This window comes from Pecten maximus, chromosome 1 (assembly GCF_902652985.1).
Source record: "Pecten maximus chromosome 1, xPecMax1.1, whole genome shotgun sequence".
Lineage (NCBI taxonomy): Eukaryota > Metazoa > Mollusca > Bivalvia > Pectinida > Pectinidae > Pecten > Pecten maximus.
Window position 1 is genome coordinate 53,201,259 of NC_047015.1, and position 20,166 is coordinate 53,221,424.

General features: G+C 33.4%; 1 protein-coding gene across 2 annotated transcripts in view; it reads left to right on the forward strand.

Annotated features, from left to right (window-relative positions):
* The first annotated feature begins 2,327 nt into the window (after positions 1-2,327).
* LOC117337922 (caskin-1-like) overlaps positions 2,328-20,166 on the forward strand; it is a 161,611-nt gene continuing 143,772 nt past the window's right edge. For both annotated transcript variants that reach the window (XM_033899071.1, XM_033899078.1), the window contains exon 1: positions 2,328-2,801. In XM_033899071.1, coding sequence (XP_033754962.1) covers positions 2,705-2,801 — 97 coding nt within the window. In that variant the 5' untranslated portion in view covers positions 2,328-2,704. The remainder of the gene's footprint in view (positions 2,802-20,166) is intronic.

Sequence of the window (20,166 nt, forward strand, 5' to 3'; positions counted from 1 at the left end):
TTTCTTTTTTTTTTTTTTTTGCTATTATTGTGTGTATGTTTTTTTTTTTATTGTGTTACTGAGATATATTTCTATACCAATGATGCCATTTTATACATTTTTGTGACAACCATTAATTGTTTACACCGTCGGCATTGTAGCACATTAGATGAATTTTGATTGCTTACAACAGATTCGGAAGAGAAGTGATTAAGCCCAACTTCAATCCTGTTCCGCATCTCCTAATTAACTTGTCAGCTAAATAATGAACCGAAATCAGTCTAAAAATAAGGAATTGAAAAACGAAGCACTAATAAAATCTACATTGTGTTGAACGCAGTCGTCGCATGTACATAACTCGAAGGACCAAAGGGAGGTAACTCGTGCGAGCTTAAGTCCGCCAGTTTGCGATGTGTGCAATCATCGATCTCTCACTGAGAACTAAATTGTCTCTACCCCGGAATTAAACTAAGGGGTATTTCATTTTCAAGCACAACATAATATCCAAGCTTTGGCAAGCAGTATTTTTTCAACCCTTATATGATCGACTCATTTAACTTGAAATGATTTTAGTATTCCTAATGTTGTAGATCTGGAAGGCTATTTGTTCTACTTGTATATCTAGTAAGGCGTCAACAGAATGAAGTTGTTTTTTGTTTCTGTATTTTTTTTAATATTATTTATAAGTAATTTCATTTGTAAAAATGTGCACAATTGTAAGTACATACATTGTATCTAATTTACACATATACTATCTATTAAACGAAGTAACCACTTGGCGTCTTCAGGGGAACTGATAATAGAAGTGATATAAATAAATATATATTTATTTTTGGGTTTAACAAACACTTTATTGAGATATTTGAAGACCATTTTCACCTGTTTTATCAGCGTTACAGCAGTAAACTGTGGCCAGTTTCATCGATATTTCTTAATATAAAATCTTCCATAGTAAAGCATTTATATAATTGAAGGAAAATTCTTAGTTAAGGGACCCTCCTTAAATTCTGTAATGTTTTCCTATGGGAAATGTTAAGGTAAGGAATTTCTTATTTATAGAATATTAATGAAACTGGCCCCAGGTCACTGTAGAGGTATATATATATACATGTACCTGTCCGTCTGCTTCACTCCCTTAAAGCAGGACAGTGATTAAATCCGCAATGTTTCGTGTTATTTGGCAGTAAAAGTATGTCTTGCAGATTTTATAAAATATTCTCTTTATATATTTTAATATTTTCCTATTTATTATAAATTTCTTGGTAAAATTCCAACATGCATCAGCTTTATCAGTGCAGTCAACGAGTACGCCATGCATTGACACTATCTGACTGTCTGACGCAACGTACACAGATGTCGATTTCGATCTGTCACAGACTGATATTGACAAAGTATGTCACAACAAAATTGAACGATGTCAACATTGAAATCTATGCGGCCTAAGGGTGAAAATGGTTGAGAGAGTTGTGTGTACTTTATTTTGGATGAATTATGCAATGCGATGCGTAACGTTTACATATTGAGGTCCTGCTCGCATGACTGATTTTGGAGAGGAATACTAAGCTACCATATAAGGAAACTAATCGATACAGACCATTTCAAAATTAAACCTCAGATATGATGCAAATATCTAATCGACGTATCATGATTTTAAAATGCTGTTAATTCGACGTTCAGCTAGAAAATGAATGAATAAATATTGTACCATCAAAAGTGTGTTTTGACTTTTGATATAAAAAAATAATTCTTAAAACTTTATAAATGAAATGCAAAAGATACACAGGAAAAACTGTAAACGCAAATGGCTTTATAGTCGGAAAAGTCAAAACTTAAAAAATAGAGAAAAAAAGATAGAGAAAATGATAGTTTGACTGTGATCAGAGACTTATATATCAGGTATATATACGTCTCTGCTGTGATCTACCACGGATTCTACGTATTTGCACTTTTTTTGTTGCAGCGTAAAAACCACTATACCCCTTCGCATAACGTAAAAATAATGAATACACATTCAATAAATCAATCCATCTAATCATATCGATATCTCAATCAATATTATATTCAATATACTAATCTCTTCACAGGCGAAAGAACTCTGTTACAGGTAATCTTGAGTTCGTAAATCCATATAAGATATTAATACTTGTGTCTCTAACTTATTGTCTATTCCGACTTTTCTTAGAAAGGTAGGGGATTGATCGAGCTAATTGCAATTTTATAGATCAAAGCCTACCGCCCAGCCATTTTTACAAAGTATTAGGAGTTTCTATTGGCCGCCAATCTGTTATCTCAATGTTGATTGGACACAGTCACGCAGACGCAAATAACTCCTTAGGCTACACATAGCCAGGTGTGTGTAGTAAAATAACAACAGATCGGAATATACAGACCCTAGAATAACTGTACGTGGATCTTATAAAAGAGTTTGTGGATTAAGACACGCTTACAGGATTCGATACTTTGTGTATCATTAAGTTGTTTTTACAATTTACTTGTTAATTTTGTTTCACGAGATCGCGTGTACCCAGTCATCGTACGTCATGCTTTGAGTCACAGATTTGCGCCTAAGCAGGGTCAATGCTATTTTGAGTGATCGAGCCACGTTTTGTTTACATTCGATCGCTGTAGTACTTCCACGGGTTTGTACATGGCATTTTCAAGAACGGGTTAAATGTTTAATCATTGTGTTTAGACGGCTGTGGATTTTACTGAAAGGAAGAAGAAAATGGGGAAAGACCACGATATTATCCAGGCTGTGAAAGATCGGGATTCGTATGGACTTCAGAAAATTCTCACCAAACTCGGAAAACAGTCTAAAAACAGTAAGTTGTTTATTTTTCATTTGTGTTGTTTCACGTTGTGTCGGTTATGTTGAAATTAAACAGTTGGACGGGGTTAGTTATGGATATTAATTAACAATAATAGCACCTGAACCACGTTTTCTAATTAACTTGCAGAACACGTGTTATCTATAGTTCATGGAATACACGTGCTGTTGTTACCTGTCAGAAATGTAAAATTATCAGTCGGGAAAATTGTTTTGCATGACAGCTCTTTTATTGTTTCTTTGTCTTAGGCTATAGAATTAAACATACATTTTGGTTATGATGCATTGTCTCGGCGGAGACAATTGTAATACAAATTCCTTATATTCTAGGGTATAGTTCTATATATTGATGCCCTGGTAAAACCACACAAAAAACCTTTTAATTAACTTTCAGTGTCAGAATTTTATGACATTTACAAAAAATGAATAGAATTCATTGTTTGGTAGGATATATGAATCACTTTATGTAAATGTTTTGCCATTTTTTTTTGTAATTTATATTTTAATTGAAATTTTAATTTGACAAGGCATGTTATAAACTTTATTGAAATGCAAAATGACTTCAGATTTTATCTTTTTTTTCTTACATTAAAAAATGTAGCTAGCAGCTACATAATTTTTTTCCCTTTACCGTATTTGTCACAGTGCACCACCCCTCTCAACAAAATGAATGTGCTTTGATTTTAGCCCATAAAAGATTGTTTAACAATTGAAGATATTCCTAAAGAATTAAAAAAGAAATACTTAGAATATGATTTCATATTTATGTAAACTTCCCAGTGAATGAAAGGTTATAGATAATATACCGTAATTATCCCTTCTTGAGATTGCTTAACCACACATCTCACTTAGAATATATAGTATCACATTCATATTCCATTAAGCCATCAAATTGTCTATTCAAACCTTTAAATTCGTACATAAGCTTCTGTATAAACATTTGAATTTGTATTATCGAAGTTGAAAGACAGTTTCTAACTTGCGTAATTTTTCTGTAGTTGGTACATGACTTCAAAATGTCAATACACATTTCATATTAAATGCGAAGTGCATACATACTAGAAGATTTACACCGAAGTGTTTGTAGATCATAAGCTATTTTTGAATTTCAATTAAAATGGTATGCAATTCTATATATATATCTATAACCTATTTGAACTGGTGTGTCTTTTTAAGTCTTTTCCTTTCATACACCAGGGTATTACCTTAGCTTTGTTATAAATAAAGAAATAATGATACAAGTTTATTGGGTAATTTACGGTATAAGAGGTTGTGGTTGCTATTTATAGAATGAATTTGTATCTATAACTTGATACACATACAGGTATGCACATACCGGTATGTGTATCGTTTCAGGGTATTCCCATAATTACGTAGCTTGCATGCTAACATTGCATGTACTGCATATATTAACTTAAAATTTTTTTTTTCCAAATCTTTCATTACACAACCCCAAAATACCCAAAGACTTGTTGATATTCTTATAATTACAATTATCGTTAACTGGAATAAGATAGGGTCTTGTTCGGATGACCCACTCGCAAATTAAATTACCTTTCCTCTATATATTATACGTATATATACTCTATACACATAACACATTAGGTATATTAAACGTGAACTTTTGATAATCATCAGTCATTAAAATAGTTTGTTTGCTATAATACTTGTAAATAAACCTCCATGATAGTTGAACGTTACAATCTGTTGGTCGGCAAAGGTGATCTTTTTTAAAGATTTATACGAGAGAAATTTTATAAAACGAAATTAAATATCTTTGGAATGTTGATATTTTTTACAAAGTTAAGAATTTGTATTTAATGAGTCAAGTTGATTAGGATCAAGCGTATTACATATTTGACAGACTAGTTATACCCTACTTGACATTGAGAATTAATATGACATGCTTAGGTTTCTGATGATGATATTGCAAAAGTAATGATCGATTTAATCGTCGGAAACCCACGAAGATGATATAAATTTGGGCTTTAGATTAATTGATAGACATGCATACATAACTTCTTATTTCTTTCTTTTTCTTCTCAATTTATTGAAGAAAAAGCTAACACCATATATATACAAGACATTGGAATTTGTACTCATGAAAAAAAAAGATTTAGTAATTTCATTATCCAAAGATAAACTTCAAGTTTCCTTATGTATATAGTATATATATATAGGTAACATTCATAGGGTGGTCGCGATCGTCAGGGCTGATTATAATTATTGCAAGCAATTTATATGTACTATTGCAATACTTATATATATAATATTCTATTGGGGAAAACATGACACTATTGCAATAGTTTAACTATTGCAGCTGCAATAGCATTGGATTCTAGACTCTAATAAACTCTATTGATTTCCAATATATGATTGATGATTCACTCTTACATGGTGTTTTTCTCTCTTTTTTTGCTGGTTATTTCGTGATTTTAGCATTTTTAGGAAATAAAACAAACATTTGAAAGATTTTGTATTCATTCAATTCAAACAATTGGTACAGGACTCATGATCATTTCAACATCAGTTTAAAAAAAAATAAAGATCAATGCAACCTATCAACATGTTCTTTGCAATTTTATCCTGATATCGAACATTAGTTATTCAGACATTACGATATACACAAGTATACGTAGTACCCACATGTACAGAGGTCAGATACAGCAATAGGCTAAAAGTCGAGGCAAAATGTCACTTTTCCCATGCTATCGGATCAAAATCAAACACTGATAAATCAGTCATTATCACTTAATCACACAATCAGTTTCACGAAGGGATAGATAGGGCAATAGATTACAGTTTTACTCTCAATCATAAGTGTGTTTGAATTGCTACCGATTTTCACGTATAAGGGGAAATAACTCTAAAACACAAAACAAATATTCAACTTGATTAGCAGTGGGGCATGGCGACCATATATATATATACCATTAATAGAAACTTTTGAAACTATTGATAGCTTGGCATACTATCGGAGATTGATATCAACTTGATGAATTTGCCATCGATTAATCGAATTGAGAGGTTATAATACAATCGCAATCTATGGATAGTACGATGTATTGTACATGATACGTAACACACCCTTAGTGGTCGGATGGCACAGAGTGGTAAAAATTTGGCTTTCACTTAGGTGGTTGGGGTTTGATACCCTCATCAGACATGACGTGAAAAGGTATGGGGTCATGATCACCTTCCCGATTACATGGTTTTAAAAAATATTTGGGTACTCTGATTTCCTCCTACAGTAATTCCCCATTCCATCCGTCCATTCCATGCAAACAAGAGTGGGTTTTTCATACATTCATATTTAAAAGAAAAACTATCAACTTATGTATAACTGTATACCATATTTGGAAATGAATTTTTTGAAGGATCTGTCAATTATATCATCATTTTAATTTGCTAACCACCCACCCTGGGTGTTTATTAGGTGAAATGTTTTATGTGTAGCATATACGGGTAACAATGTACATGCTGCTTATAAAAGATCAACACACCAGCAGAGAAAAATCAATATATTTCTATATGCATACGTTACTAATTAAGGTAGCAATTAGCATATTACTAATCCCTACAGTAAATATTGATATTACCTGGAACTTTGAATCATTCAATATTCAGGATTTTGTATTGATTATGATATTGTTTTTCATGTGTTTGTAGATATTGACTGTATATTACTTAATTAACATGAAAATGCAGTTACGTAATCGCTAATACGAATTTGAGTCCAAAAATTGTCTGCACATCAGTAAAAGTCATAGCAAGGGCATCTCTTTTCTTTTTTGATCCATTTATGTACAGAATTTTCTCCCCAAAGCTTAAAAAAAACGTTCATATTTGGATGTGAATTTGAAACAAGTTATATGTAAACTTATATTTATCAATCTTGTTGGCCTGGATTGAAACATGGAAAGGGTTTAAGTGTGGGAGGAAACCAAGTATCTGAGGAAAACCCACTCGGTCGTTCATGTGACGCCACACCTATATCACCTCCGATTGGGGAATCAAACCCAAAATGTGTCACCACTGTGCCAATTCAACTAACTACGAACATTCATATATCTACCTAATGTAATTTGAGGCCACGGAGAATGACAAAATTTTATTTCAAACTTGAATATACATATACTGTAACTGACCATATTTTAGTGATAATCTTCTTTTAGCGGTTTTTTTTTGCACTGGAAGCTTGAATTTACATACATGTACACTATCTAGCTTTCATTTGCTTATATAATTATGAGCCATCAGGCTTAAAAAGAATAAAACATTGAACATTGATACTCCATGCATGTATATCATTATGCTAATCAGTTAAAATTTGACTATGTGCTAAAATTTAAGTTTGCCAAAATTGTTGCGTTAACAGTATATGAATTACTGAGTGTTAGGATAAATGCGGTAACAGGTTGTTTAGCATATTACCGATGGCAGGTGTATAATGCATACATGTATATTGTGTAATTTGTATGCTATTGCAGCTAATGGAAGGTCTGAGTGTCAGAAGTGATATTGCTTGTACATGTAGATATGCAGGTGTATTGTCTATAGTATAGAGAATACATGCATCTAGAATCAGATGTTTATTACATGTGCATGCATGTATATTCATGAATTACTATATCTGTAATACCGAAAAGACAAAATATAGAAAGATAGAAAGTTACTTAGCTGTCATATTCAACTTCATATTTATTTTGCTGTTTCAATATTTTCAAAAAATACATAACATAAACCAAATTTTTTGGAAAATCATGGAATATTTTGGGTTGGAAAAACAGTCTATTTTCTAATGCAATCTTAGATCCAAGATAAATTATTTGATCCCTACCACAGTTGATTTGTTTTCTTCTGGGAATTAACTGTTCTGTGTCAATTTATGTCTTTATGTCTTTGGGCCTCTTGTGTGTTTTTCATTGAGGTAGCAGCTAGTAGCTACTACAAGGAGGCTGTGACCTTAAAATTATCCTGGCTGCTCATGATCACAAGGCAATCATCAAAAAACAAAAAAAACCATATTGCTCCGTTTTTAGCTCACCTGTAGTTTGAACCATTGTGAGAGGAAGTTCAAAAGTAGGAAAATATTTTGAAATATAACTTCAATTAGAGTACAGTCATACTTGTAATAGCGGACACCCTTATATAACGGACACCTGTCCATAACGGACACTTTCAGGAATCCCCAATGAAAATCACTACATAAATATCATGTATATAGCGGACACCTTCCTAATGCGGACAGCGTAAAGTTGTTGAAAGTTCTGTATAACGGACAGGTGAAACCATAGCTGTATTGATATTTGTGTGTAAAACGTTTCTAAATAACAAGCAGAGCCTTAATTACTCAACTCCCCTGGCAGCAATGCTAACTTAGGAAGCCACTTCATCAGTCACTAATTGTCCTGTTACCTGTAAGTTGCTGTAACAATGGGCAGTAATTACAAGAGAGTGACCGATCGCCATTGGCAGAGGTGTTTGTTTACTCAACCCCACCGGTGACAGCTAAGCTTAGCCATTCAACCATAGCCTAGACAACAAGAATGGTCAGGTGGTAATTAAATCATTATCAAGACCAACAAAAGAGGGACAAAGCAACAGTTATGTCTGTCATAATTGTTTTACTTACAAAATCAACCGTATGCAAATCTGACAGGGCAGGCACATGGTTGTCAGCCGCCATTTTCTCACACTCGGAACTCCTCGGAATATGACTACGTAACATATTAAGAACAGCTGAAGAGTTCTGAGTGTCTTTGTATACACTAACTAGGCCTAATTGACTGAACCAGAAAACGGTATTTATTAAATTAAATCCCTACATGGATTTCAGAAAATATGTCTCAAAATAGATGCTTAGGGATTATAATTATCAAAGGAAAATGCACTTTCATTTATAAAGAGTTAATGTTGTAATAGAAAAGATATTTCAAACATATTTATTTTTCAAAATATTGAGGATTAATGAAAATTGTTTTACTATGATAAGAATTACCTTTACATTTTTGACTATGTTGAGTATTTGTCTGAATAGATATTCAGTATATTAGTATGATATTGTGAAGATTTTTTTTGAAACTATAGACTTAATATAAATTATCAAAAATATCAACTTCAATTTTTGTGTCAGATGAATGATTGAAAATAAATTAATTAAGCATTTATCTTTAATTATTTGTCTTTTATTCATTTGTTTAAGTGTTTCAATATAATAAATCAGGAGACATATATAGTGTACTATAAACAGACTTTGGTTTGTTTCTTCGTTTATAAGGGACAAAACTTGTTGAACCTCTATATAAAGGACACTTTTGTCTTGTCCCTTAGGTGTCCTTTATAGACAGGTTCGACTGTATATTTTGCCATAATTACTGAACTGTCCAGGTGAGCGATGCAGGCCCTTGGAGTCTCTTGTTTTCTGACAGATGTTGCATGCGCAGGTCTGCATATATTCATGGCTATGTCCACATATGTATATATACTTGTGTAGGTGTGGTGAATATATTGATGTATGATGAATGGTGTGAGACAGTCAATAATGTTATATGTACATATAATGTGTTTATTAACCCCGGCCCCCTCCCAACAAAAAGAAATTAAACATATAAGGGTGATGATTAATGTCTTCTAAATATTGTGAGTACATGTATATATTTTTTCAATAACTGATAAAACACCTGAACAAAACAGCTCTCTGACTATAGGAAAATTATTTTTGACGAAATCAAATTCAGACTCAGAACTTAGAGCTTTGACTAATTATATTAGCAAGGCCTGAGATTTTATGAATGACATTTATGTATGACCATCTAAAATGTAACATTCATAGAAAAGAAACACAAAATAGAAAAAATTATGTATTTATAACAGAATCACAGCAACATCATGCTTTTTATACAAAATTTAATCTGTATGATTAGTTATAAGATTATCTCTTTTCACATAAATCATTTGATATTTAAATTTAGTGTGGGAAAATAGGGACTTGACTGTCTGAACAGAATAGAAAAGTCATCATCTTAGTGAAGTAGTGAAAATATTTTATGATCATAATTGGTATAACATATATGGTATATACATGTTTACATGTTTTATTTTAGCTGTAAAAAAATTATTGTCTTTATATCTATTGTAATACAGAATTTATGACCAAATATGATTCAGGTTCAATTATAAAACATTTACTGGCATGTCCACACCATATCAGCTGTTGTGCTTATATAGGTCTAAACTAGTAGATCCAACCTCTCTTGGTACACGCTCATTGTGTACGTGTCGGCTAGTACATTTAATTTACCTAATTATACAGACAGGGACATTGTTGGTATGTTACCTGTATAGATCAAAGTTAATTGTGTACTGTGATGTGTCCTGTCGATTGGGACATCACTAGAGAATCTGATTATCTGGCCTTTCTGCCGATTACAATACTTATAATTAGCATCCTTCGGGATTGACATTTTAACAGTCCTAATGGGAGAAAAAGGTGTCAAAAAGTCCTGTATAATGATAACTATCCTAATTCGAACAATAAATCATTTCATAACATATTTAGGGTGTTAAATTAAACATGCTTAAATATTGATTATCTGAAATTATGAGTTTTGAAGATATTTTAAAGGTTATTTAACAAATGTAAATGGAAAAAGGCGAAATGTCATGGTTAAATATTGCTTGAAAAATCATGTGTTAATTTTGGTGTTTATGAGCCATAGAATGTGTTAAGATACTGTATAAGTATTTAAAGAGAAATGTTTATGAGGCAATTTCTTGTTAGAATATATATATATGTACAAATATATGTTTATGAGACAAGTTCTTGTTATATTAGAATTATATATTAGCTATAGGGCTGGTGCACCAACTTACAGTATATATATATTCTTATTGTACTGTGTAAGTTTTCATCAGCTAAAAGTTTGCTCAAATTGAAAATTTACAGTAGAAAAAAATTTCAGTTTATGAGTACTAAGGGATTGTTATAATACCCTCCAGAAATAAATGAATTACAGTATAAACAAAGGCCATGGACCCTGAACCCATCTTATGAAAACCAATCAAATCCCTTCCTCATCATATTTTTTTTTTATTTAAGCTATGTTTCAATTTCTACATACAGTCTTATTTTTGAAGTTGACATCAAATTTTCTGAAATGTTCCAGTTGTCAGTTTCACAACAGCCATTCCTAAATGTTTTTATGCAAATCATATGTATTTGATTAAATTGATTGCAATTACAAATATATCACCCCTTGTTACCTAGCAACTGGCCATGACAATCTTTTTGATGTAGCTTTGATATAATAATCATCCAAGCGGTATATTGAGCATAACAAATTGAGTGGAAAATTTGTGCAAATAATTATAATGACGATTGTGATAACAACATGTAATTTGCATTTATGACAATTGTATACTTGTTTATAGGTTGAATTTTAGGTGAATTGGCCATACATGTACGTTTTATATCTTACATATTCAGAGTTCATGACAAAAGTTGCCGTCAGTATGTAGATATATACTATATATATATATATGACCTATATTTACAGTATATCAGCTAACTTGTAGTGTCCAGGTGTGTTAGTCTGCTGACCTCCAGGTGTGTCAAGCCTAGATCTAACGAGATACCTGTACAGGTGACAATACTTGGAGAGCCACAGAGATCACTATGTACTGTCAACAATGGTTTCAATGTATATATACTTACCTGTCGTATACTGGGCTTTAGTTCAAGTGTAGTAGGCAGTTATAAGTCTTTATGTATATATATCCTTGTCGATTCTGATCTATCGATGTAATCATCGTGGTTTATTGATGTACTAAAATATTGTTATTTTGCAAACGACACCTGGACAATATTTTTACCTAGTGTTTTCTTAAGAAGCAAAATATTTTCCATATGGATTTTTACATGTTTGAAGTATTTTAAATCTCTCTTTAAAGCTGATGCGAGATCATAGAATTTTACATTATACAATGATAATGGTTGAAAAACAGGCATCCCAATATACCTGCAGTATACAGTTTGAAAGGTGAAGATGACATTTTAACTAACATGTGATTTCTGATGTTTTCAGGTTAATTAAATGATAATTGTATATGGTACATTAAATTTAGACAAGTTTTTTTGTAGATTTTGGACTGTATATAGATAAACAAATTAAATATTACAACAGGTGTATAATATTAAAATTGTTTTATGTGCATGTTTGAGGAAGCTTAAACCTTTAAGTTTTTACTAGAAGAAAGATCAAATGAAGATTTTTAATTAAGATAAACTTCCAAACCCCTCCCCCCCACCCCCACCCAAAAAATACAAATAAAGTCCCCCCCCCCCCCCCCCCCCCCCAAAAAAAAACCCAAATAAAAAAATAAAATAAAAAAAACCCAGAAGATGTTTTGACTAGTTATTGTGCAAACATTAGTTATGAAATAGATAATGCAACATCAGTACGTAGCAACTACGTATACCGGATATAGGTGTTGAAAACCTGATCAGAATTACACCTCCTTGCCTAATACCCTTCAGTTTTTTTTGAAGGACTTATAGTAGTTATATACTGCTGAATAATAGAAAATGTCCTCTTGATCTGTTAGAAGTACATCCTTGTCTAAACGTAATATTTGTTACGGCAGACCTAAAGACGTTGACAAGAAGCCACCAGAAGTATATATGTGTCTCCCTCTCTACACCAAAGGCCCACTTGTTACGGCAGGAGTTGGCTCGTAACAGCTTTTATTGTACCTGGCGAAGTAAACAGGTTGCAGCATCCCTCATCACCGTAGTATTCTCCTCCCTTTCATGCATGTGCATCTAATTGATGTGGATGCCGTAATGTTAATGTTCCTTGCAAAAAAAAAAAAAAAAAAAGAATCACGACTCCGTCTTTATATAAGTGTGAGTGTGATGTCGGCCTTTGTAACTGTTAACACATGCATGCGTGTGTTTCTCACGATACAAAACACAACCCTCAGCTGGTTTATGGCTGTATTGGGTATATTCTATCATAAAGACATAATATGTTGCCATGGTGAAGGTATGTTTTTGTATATGGATAAATATGTATAATTTGGAGTTGCTTAAGAATTTGAAGAGAAATGTTAGAAAACAAATGCATGAAACTAAACAAAAGTTTTAAAACAATTCACCTTCATACATGTACAATGTACATTTAAAATATGGACATATATATATGTGCAGTCTCTGAAACTTGGGTCAAAGTTCAGATTTTGGAGGTCAAATTAGGGTATTTAACATAATTAGAGTTTTAAAGGTCTATATAATATATGGCAACATCCAAATATGTGATTGATAGTTATATAGATAGAAAATAGATAAATGGATAAAGAGCCTGCCAAAAAATAGGATATTCATTCATGTGTATTTATAAGTTACAAGTTTCTGATTTAAATGACATATACCGTGTGATGATCGTGAAGTGTGTGTAATTATATAAGATATATATATTATATGGCGCTAGGAAAATTCAGCTATCTGTAATTATAATTATATATATATATATATATATATAATTATATATGAAAGAATATGAAAAACAAAACAAAAATGAGTGCCCTGGTAGCTGGAATCGAACCCAGGTCTCCAGCGTGGTAATTTCGGGCTCTTGGTAACTCCCTGTGCCAAATATACATGCTTCACCAGCTGAGAGACTGCATATATATATTGAACACTATGTACAAGCCGCACCAGCCCGCTGCTTTTATAGGTATCGGCCTGGCTCCCAATTGCAAGTTTTCGTGTGTGATTAATTTTACGAGATAAATCATTAATGTATTAATTATTTATGTTGCTACTAAAACGTGCACAATTATGACTTGGGTGCCAAATTCTGATTGCCTGTTATATATACCGGGAATCTCAAAATGAATTAATGGCACATTCCGTCTAGATGTTGAGAAGCCTGTCGACGTTAGAAGATCTTCTGGCCAGAAATTTCGGTTTAACATATATTTATAGCATAAAACGGTCGTTGAACTAAATAGTAAAGAAGTGATAAAGAAAAGGTGGAGAAAGGATGAAATATTTATAGGTATATATGCATGTGTGACAAAAAAAGTCATTTGTTATGCCCCTGCCATGAAATGCTACCAATATAAATGTCCCTCCCTGTCCCTCCCTGTCCCTCCCCATCCCTCCCTGTCCCTCCTGTCCCTCCCGTCCCTCCCTGTCCCCCCTGTCCCCCCGTCCCCCGTCCCTCCCGTCCCTCCTGTCCCTCCCGTCCTGTCCTCCATCCTGTCTCATTTCGTCTGGCAGCAGGCAAGGGGCATTTGTGTCTTTGTGACATTTTCCAGTTTATTAAGAAGCTTTGAAAGGTGAATTGAATTCCACCCATGACTGCAGGTATAAATCGAAAGAAAATTTGAGAATTAGTCTGTAATAGCATGAAATCAAATCTCGTTTTAGCAGAAATTTATAAATTAGTCTGCATAGAATCAGCAAGGTTTAAAAAATATTTATCTCTGAAATCAAAGTTCTAATAAAATTTTGACATCACATACAGTATGCAATGAGATGACGAGATGTGTCTTTTGACTACATCATTATATAAATACATATATTACATGTATGTTATATCACCGTTTTGTGTTAGCTAGGTATGATATAGCTCAGTCAGTTAGAACACCACCGACTTATATTGTCAGGTGTAGATTTGAGATGCATGGTTCAAAACTGCATCATATGTTGGTTTGTCTTTCTTGGGAAGCTGAGAAAAGGCTGGTCTCTGCTGGTGTAGTTGAAAAATTGTGTCCTTTGGAAAGACACTTTACCCTAATTCCTGTGGATGGCATGCGACGGGCACCCTGTATGTTGTAAAGTGAGGTATTCACCAACTACTACAAGAAACCTACACCTCAAAATGACCCTGGGTGATAAACCTAGCAAACAAACAAACAAAAGTTAGATAGTTGATTAATGAACTTGCACAAGGGCAAGGGGAAAATATCACACGCTATGAAAAGTACATGTAACCACGGTCAATAGTGTAACAGTTGCTGCATACCAATGTTTAAAAAAACTGATCAAAGAGAACAAATTATCGACTATAAAAGGTTCATGTGGAATATAGATTACTTTAATGTACTGATAATTATATGACTCTCTTTTATATTGCTATAAGATCTTAATTGATAGGTAGGTGACCTTTAAATCAGATGACATATATATAATATATACTACCGTATTTATCAGCAAATAAAGCCCTATGTCTTTTAAGCCCTTTCATCATTTTGCAGAATCATCAATTTCAAAAGAGTTAGCAAAATTGCACATGGGCTTGACATGTGGCTATAGCTATGACCCAGAATGAAAATTTAAGCCCAGGGGCAGGATCCAACACCTGTATCACTTATAATTGAATTATAAATGTCCAATCCCCAAATACCTTGATAAGTGAATTAGGGATTGGATCCTAGGGTTAATTTTTCATTCTGTTTCATATAGGAACATGTCAAACCCTTGTGGCCATTAAAGTGATTCACAAATAAGGTCTCCTCAAACTTAAATACTACATAACTTATCATTTACACTAAGAGATGGGACTTATTTGAGGATAAATATGGTACTAAACTTTTACACTAGGAGAGGGGGCTAATTTGAGGATAAATATATGCTACTTTAATTTTACACAATGGGAGGGGCTTATTTGAGGATAAATATGGTACTTAACTTTTACACTAGGGGAAGGGGCTTGTTTGAGGATAAATATGGTACTTAACTTTTACACTAGGGGAAGGGGCTTGTTTGAGGATAAATATGGTACTAAACTTTTACACTAGGAGAGGGGGCTTATTTGAGGATAAATATGGTATATGAATCTACATGAAGCTATATAGGTCATATACTTATACTTTCGTGTTAAATAGACACCAACTTAAAGCATGTCATTTGAGATTGGCAAGAAACAAAAAAAATAGTGTTTTAAATGGTTAGAGGTCTTTATTGTTTAAAGTGCACTAATCAGAAAAAAACCGATAAAAATATATGTGCTGTGCAATTAACATGGCGTCTGACGCCGTCGGGGTTTGAGATCGACTTTGATGTCATACTTAAGATGTTCGAGTCGTGTGACAAGGTGTCGTATATATATTAGCATACCTGTTGAAAGAGAAGATAATCAAAATAAAAATCTCTTAATTGGACTTGTAGTAAATAGCCTATAATTTGTGTGGTTGGTGATATCTATATTATAGATTACATGTAAAGTTGGGCGTCTTATATCATGTGATATTACCGTATTTATCGCGTAATAAGCTCAGAAAGATGTAAACTTCGACTCCAATAGGGGCAAGTTTATTGCAGAGAAATGAAATGGCATTTGTTGGCATTTCACTGAACAATGAAGGCTGAGCTTATTACTAAGCATTGGCTTATTGACAGAAATGCGGTATAGCATAAATATGTGATATAATAAATGTTTCTCCTTAGACTCCAGATGTTTAGTTCTGTTCTAAGAAATTATCTTTTTACTGTTTTTTATAAACGTATGACTTAAAATTAGTAGTAAATTTGTGTTTGCATCATTATCATGCTCACTTTCATGTCTTTGTTTCCTTAACAGTTTCAGAAAATGTAAAAAAGAAATGACCGTTTAAGTATCTTGTATTGCCAATGAATTTGATAGGCTTGGTAGCTAGGTTTCAATGTCTGTTATATGTCCTGAATCACATATAATTAGACCCAATCATCCTGTTTATTCTAAGTGATAAGTTTCCGTAAAAAAAATTTGAAAATTGCAGATCAGTGTAATTTGCACAGTTCTTTTTGGGGATGAAATACTAAAAAGAAACTCTTTCTATCCAAAAGTGTCCAAGAGGTCAAAAAAAATTGATGTCGGAACACAAATCTGTCATTTTTGCCCGGTACTTTGCTCTTTTAGATGTGCCTATAGCTACCTATATATATAAGCTACCTACTTGTGAAATGGTGGTTGTGTAGGGGTATCAATATATTTTCTTACTGCCTTCATTAATTGTTAAATTCTGTTTATGTTGATCATGAGTTCCTCCCACTAATGTTCAGTGGCCATGGGGTACAAATCTGGACTGACGTGACTGGCTCCCTCGAAAAGTGTTGTCAATGAACAACCAATCCTTATGTACGACTATCACACCAAATTTTAACTCCTAGCTATCTCGAATATATGGACAGAATCAGAAAGTATTCCATAGATACTGCCAAATTTCATTTCATTGAGTTTTCAAAAAGTTAAGTTATAGGACCAGAGTGGATAAATATCTCCCCCCATGTGTGGTTCCAAACTTAGCTGTTTCTATAGACAATCCTTCAAATGTGTACATGTCTGTATTCCATAAATAAGTTTAAATGGGCGATAAATATTTAGTCTGGGAAGATGTTTCACAGATCTAATGCTGAAAATGTTTAAAGACGATTACCATATACGTTCTTCCCAACGGAAGGAAAACATCATTGGTTTGGAGACAAGGGAAATAGATATAGCGGAATTTGGTAAATGAATTTAATGTACGGATGTGCTTAAGTTACACTTCGGTCATAGAACAGACTCCAGTGTTGCAGTGCACACACGATTTTACCGCTTTCAATTAATTCTCAACTTGAATTTAAAAGCAGAGAAATCAAATAAAGAGCGTTTTAGCTTTTGTGTTTATCTAAATGTCGCTTGCTCTGGTATAAAAATCAATTTGTTGGAGGGTGAAATTTCCGGAACTTGATTAAAAGTAAAGACGATTTCTGACTCCGTTTAGGACTTGTTTCCATTCTGTATTAATTACATTATACTTGCACTGACCAAGTCAGAGTTGTTAATCATATTGCACCAAAGCATTTAAATGCCAATTAAAGCTTTGTCGTATTTATCTGCATGTAAACGCCAGCCCAGAAATAATTCTCTTTCTCTTAATTATTTCTAAACTTCAATGACACGTACCAGGGCATTTGAGAATAGATGTACTAAACATTAAAACAAGGGGAAGGAGGGGGCTTATTTCAGGATAAATATGGTACTAAAACTATTACACAAGGGGAGATGGCTTAATTGAGGATAAATACAGTACTAAACGTTTATACAAGGGGAGGGTCTTATTTGAGTATAAATATGGTACTTAACCTTTACACTAGGGGAAGGGGCTTATTGGAGGATAAATACGGTACCAAACTTTTACACTAGGGAAAGGGGCTTCTTTGAGGATAAATATGGTACTAAACATTTACACTAGGAGAATGGGGCTTATATTATTAGGATGAGTACATGTACAGTACTAAACAATTACACAATGGGGAGGGGGAGGCGGAGGGAGGGGGGGGGGGAGGGGGGGGGTCTTATTTGAGGATGAGTATATGGTACTGTTGAACATTTACACAAGAAGAGGGGGCTTTAGAATTGAGGATGGTTTGGTGCTTAACATTTACACAAGGGCTATTACTGAGGATAAACATTTCTACTAGGAGAGGTGGCTAGTATTGAGGATATTATTTCTAATAGAAGCCAAATTTTGACGTAATTAACATCTATCCCAGAAAACGTCCCATTTCTTATATCAATTCACCATTTTTATTCCCAAAATGAGACAAAAACCCTCATTTCTCAAATGTATAGGTAAAGAAAAGTCCAAAATTGATGCAAGTAGTTGTGAAAACATGGAAGCTGTGTATTTAGTACTTGTGGTCTCAAGCTCTAGGGAAGGAGGGCCAGGGAGGAGATGTTCATGGGGACTAGGGGAAAATCAATTTAAAAGTAGGGTTCAAAGGGTACTCTTGAGTTGTGACTGTTCCTGTCAATCTAATTTAGTTTGAGGTTATGGGGTACAATGTGCCTTCTGATGAATATTTAGGGGAATGGTAATAATGTACGGTGGAATGGGACCAGAAAGTTTGAAGATTGGTTGATGGACTTTGCTCATTAGCTGCTATATCCTTTTAGATTTCAACAAGAATAGATCACGGTTAAGTGTTAATGTTTTTGACATGTACGCTGGAGAGTGCTGTTTTTACCAGTAATGTAATTACCAGGCTGTTTTGTTTCTCTTGGTATAGTGGTACTTAGAAACGCATTTAGAATTTTTTTTACCTGCTTTTAATGAAAATAATAAAAGTATATAATCTTTAACCCTGTATAAACCAGACTTTATATAATTTCTTAACCTGTATATACCACCCCATATGAAACCTGTAAAATCCAGACCCTGTATAATCTGTAAACCTTTATATAAACCAGACCCTGTATAATCTGTAAACCTTTATATAAACAAGACCCTGTATAATCTGTAAACCTGTATAACCCAGACCATGTATGATATCTAAACCTGTATAAACCAGACCCTGTATAACCTGTAAGCCTGTATAAACCAGACCCTGTATAATCTGTACACCTGTATAAACCAGACCCTGTATAATCTGTAAACCTGTATAAACCAGACCCTGTATAATCTGTAAACTTGTATAAACCAGACCCTGTATAATCTGTAAACCTGTATAAACCAGACCATCTATAATATGTAAACCTGTATCAACCAGACCCTGTATAACCTGTAAGCCTGTATAAACCAGACCCTGTATAATCTGTACATCTGTATAAACCAGACCCTGTATAATCTGTAAACCTGTATAAACTATACCTTGTATAATCTGTAAACTTGTATAAACCAGACCCGGTATAATCTGTAAACCTGTATAAACCAGACCCTGTATAATCTGTAAACATGTGTAAACCAGACCCTGTATAATCTGTAAACCTGTATAAACCAGACCCTGTATAATTTGTACACCTGTATAAACCAAACCCTGTATAATATGTAAACCTATATGTAAACCAGACCCTGTATAATCTGTAAACCTGTATAAACCAGACCCTGTATAATCTGTAAACCTGTATAACCAAGTCCCTGTATAATCTGTAAAACCTGTAGTTCTGTTTTAACTTAACCGAAAAATTATCTGTAAATCTATATGTCTTGAACCCTGTATAATTTTTTAAATGGTTGGTCGCGATCGGCTTTTTGTTACATTACATAGATTGCTATATAAACTGTAAATCCTAGATTTTACGATCGTTATTCCACACAAAAAAATCTCTCATTTTATTGCTGGGTATTTTCAGCAATTATATACAGGTTTATAATCTGTAAACCTGTATAAACCAGACCCTGTATAATCTGTTAACCTATATAAACCAGACCCTGTATAATCTGTAAACCTGTATAAACCAGACCCTATATAATATGTAAACCTGTATCAACCAGACCCTGTATAACCTGTAAGCCTGTATAAACCAGACCCTGTATAATCTGTACATCTGTATAAACCAGACCCTGTATAATCTGTAAACCTGTATAAACTATATACCTTGTATAAT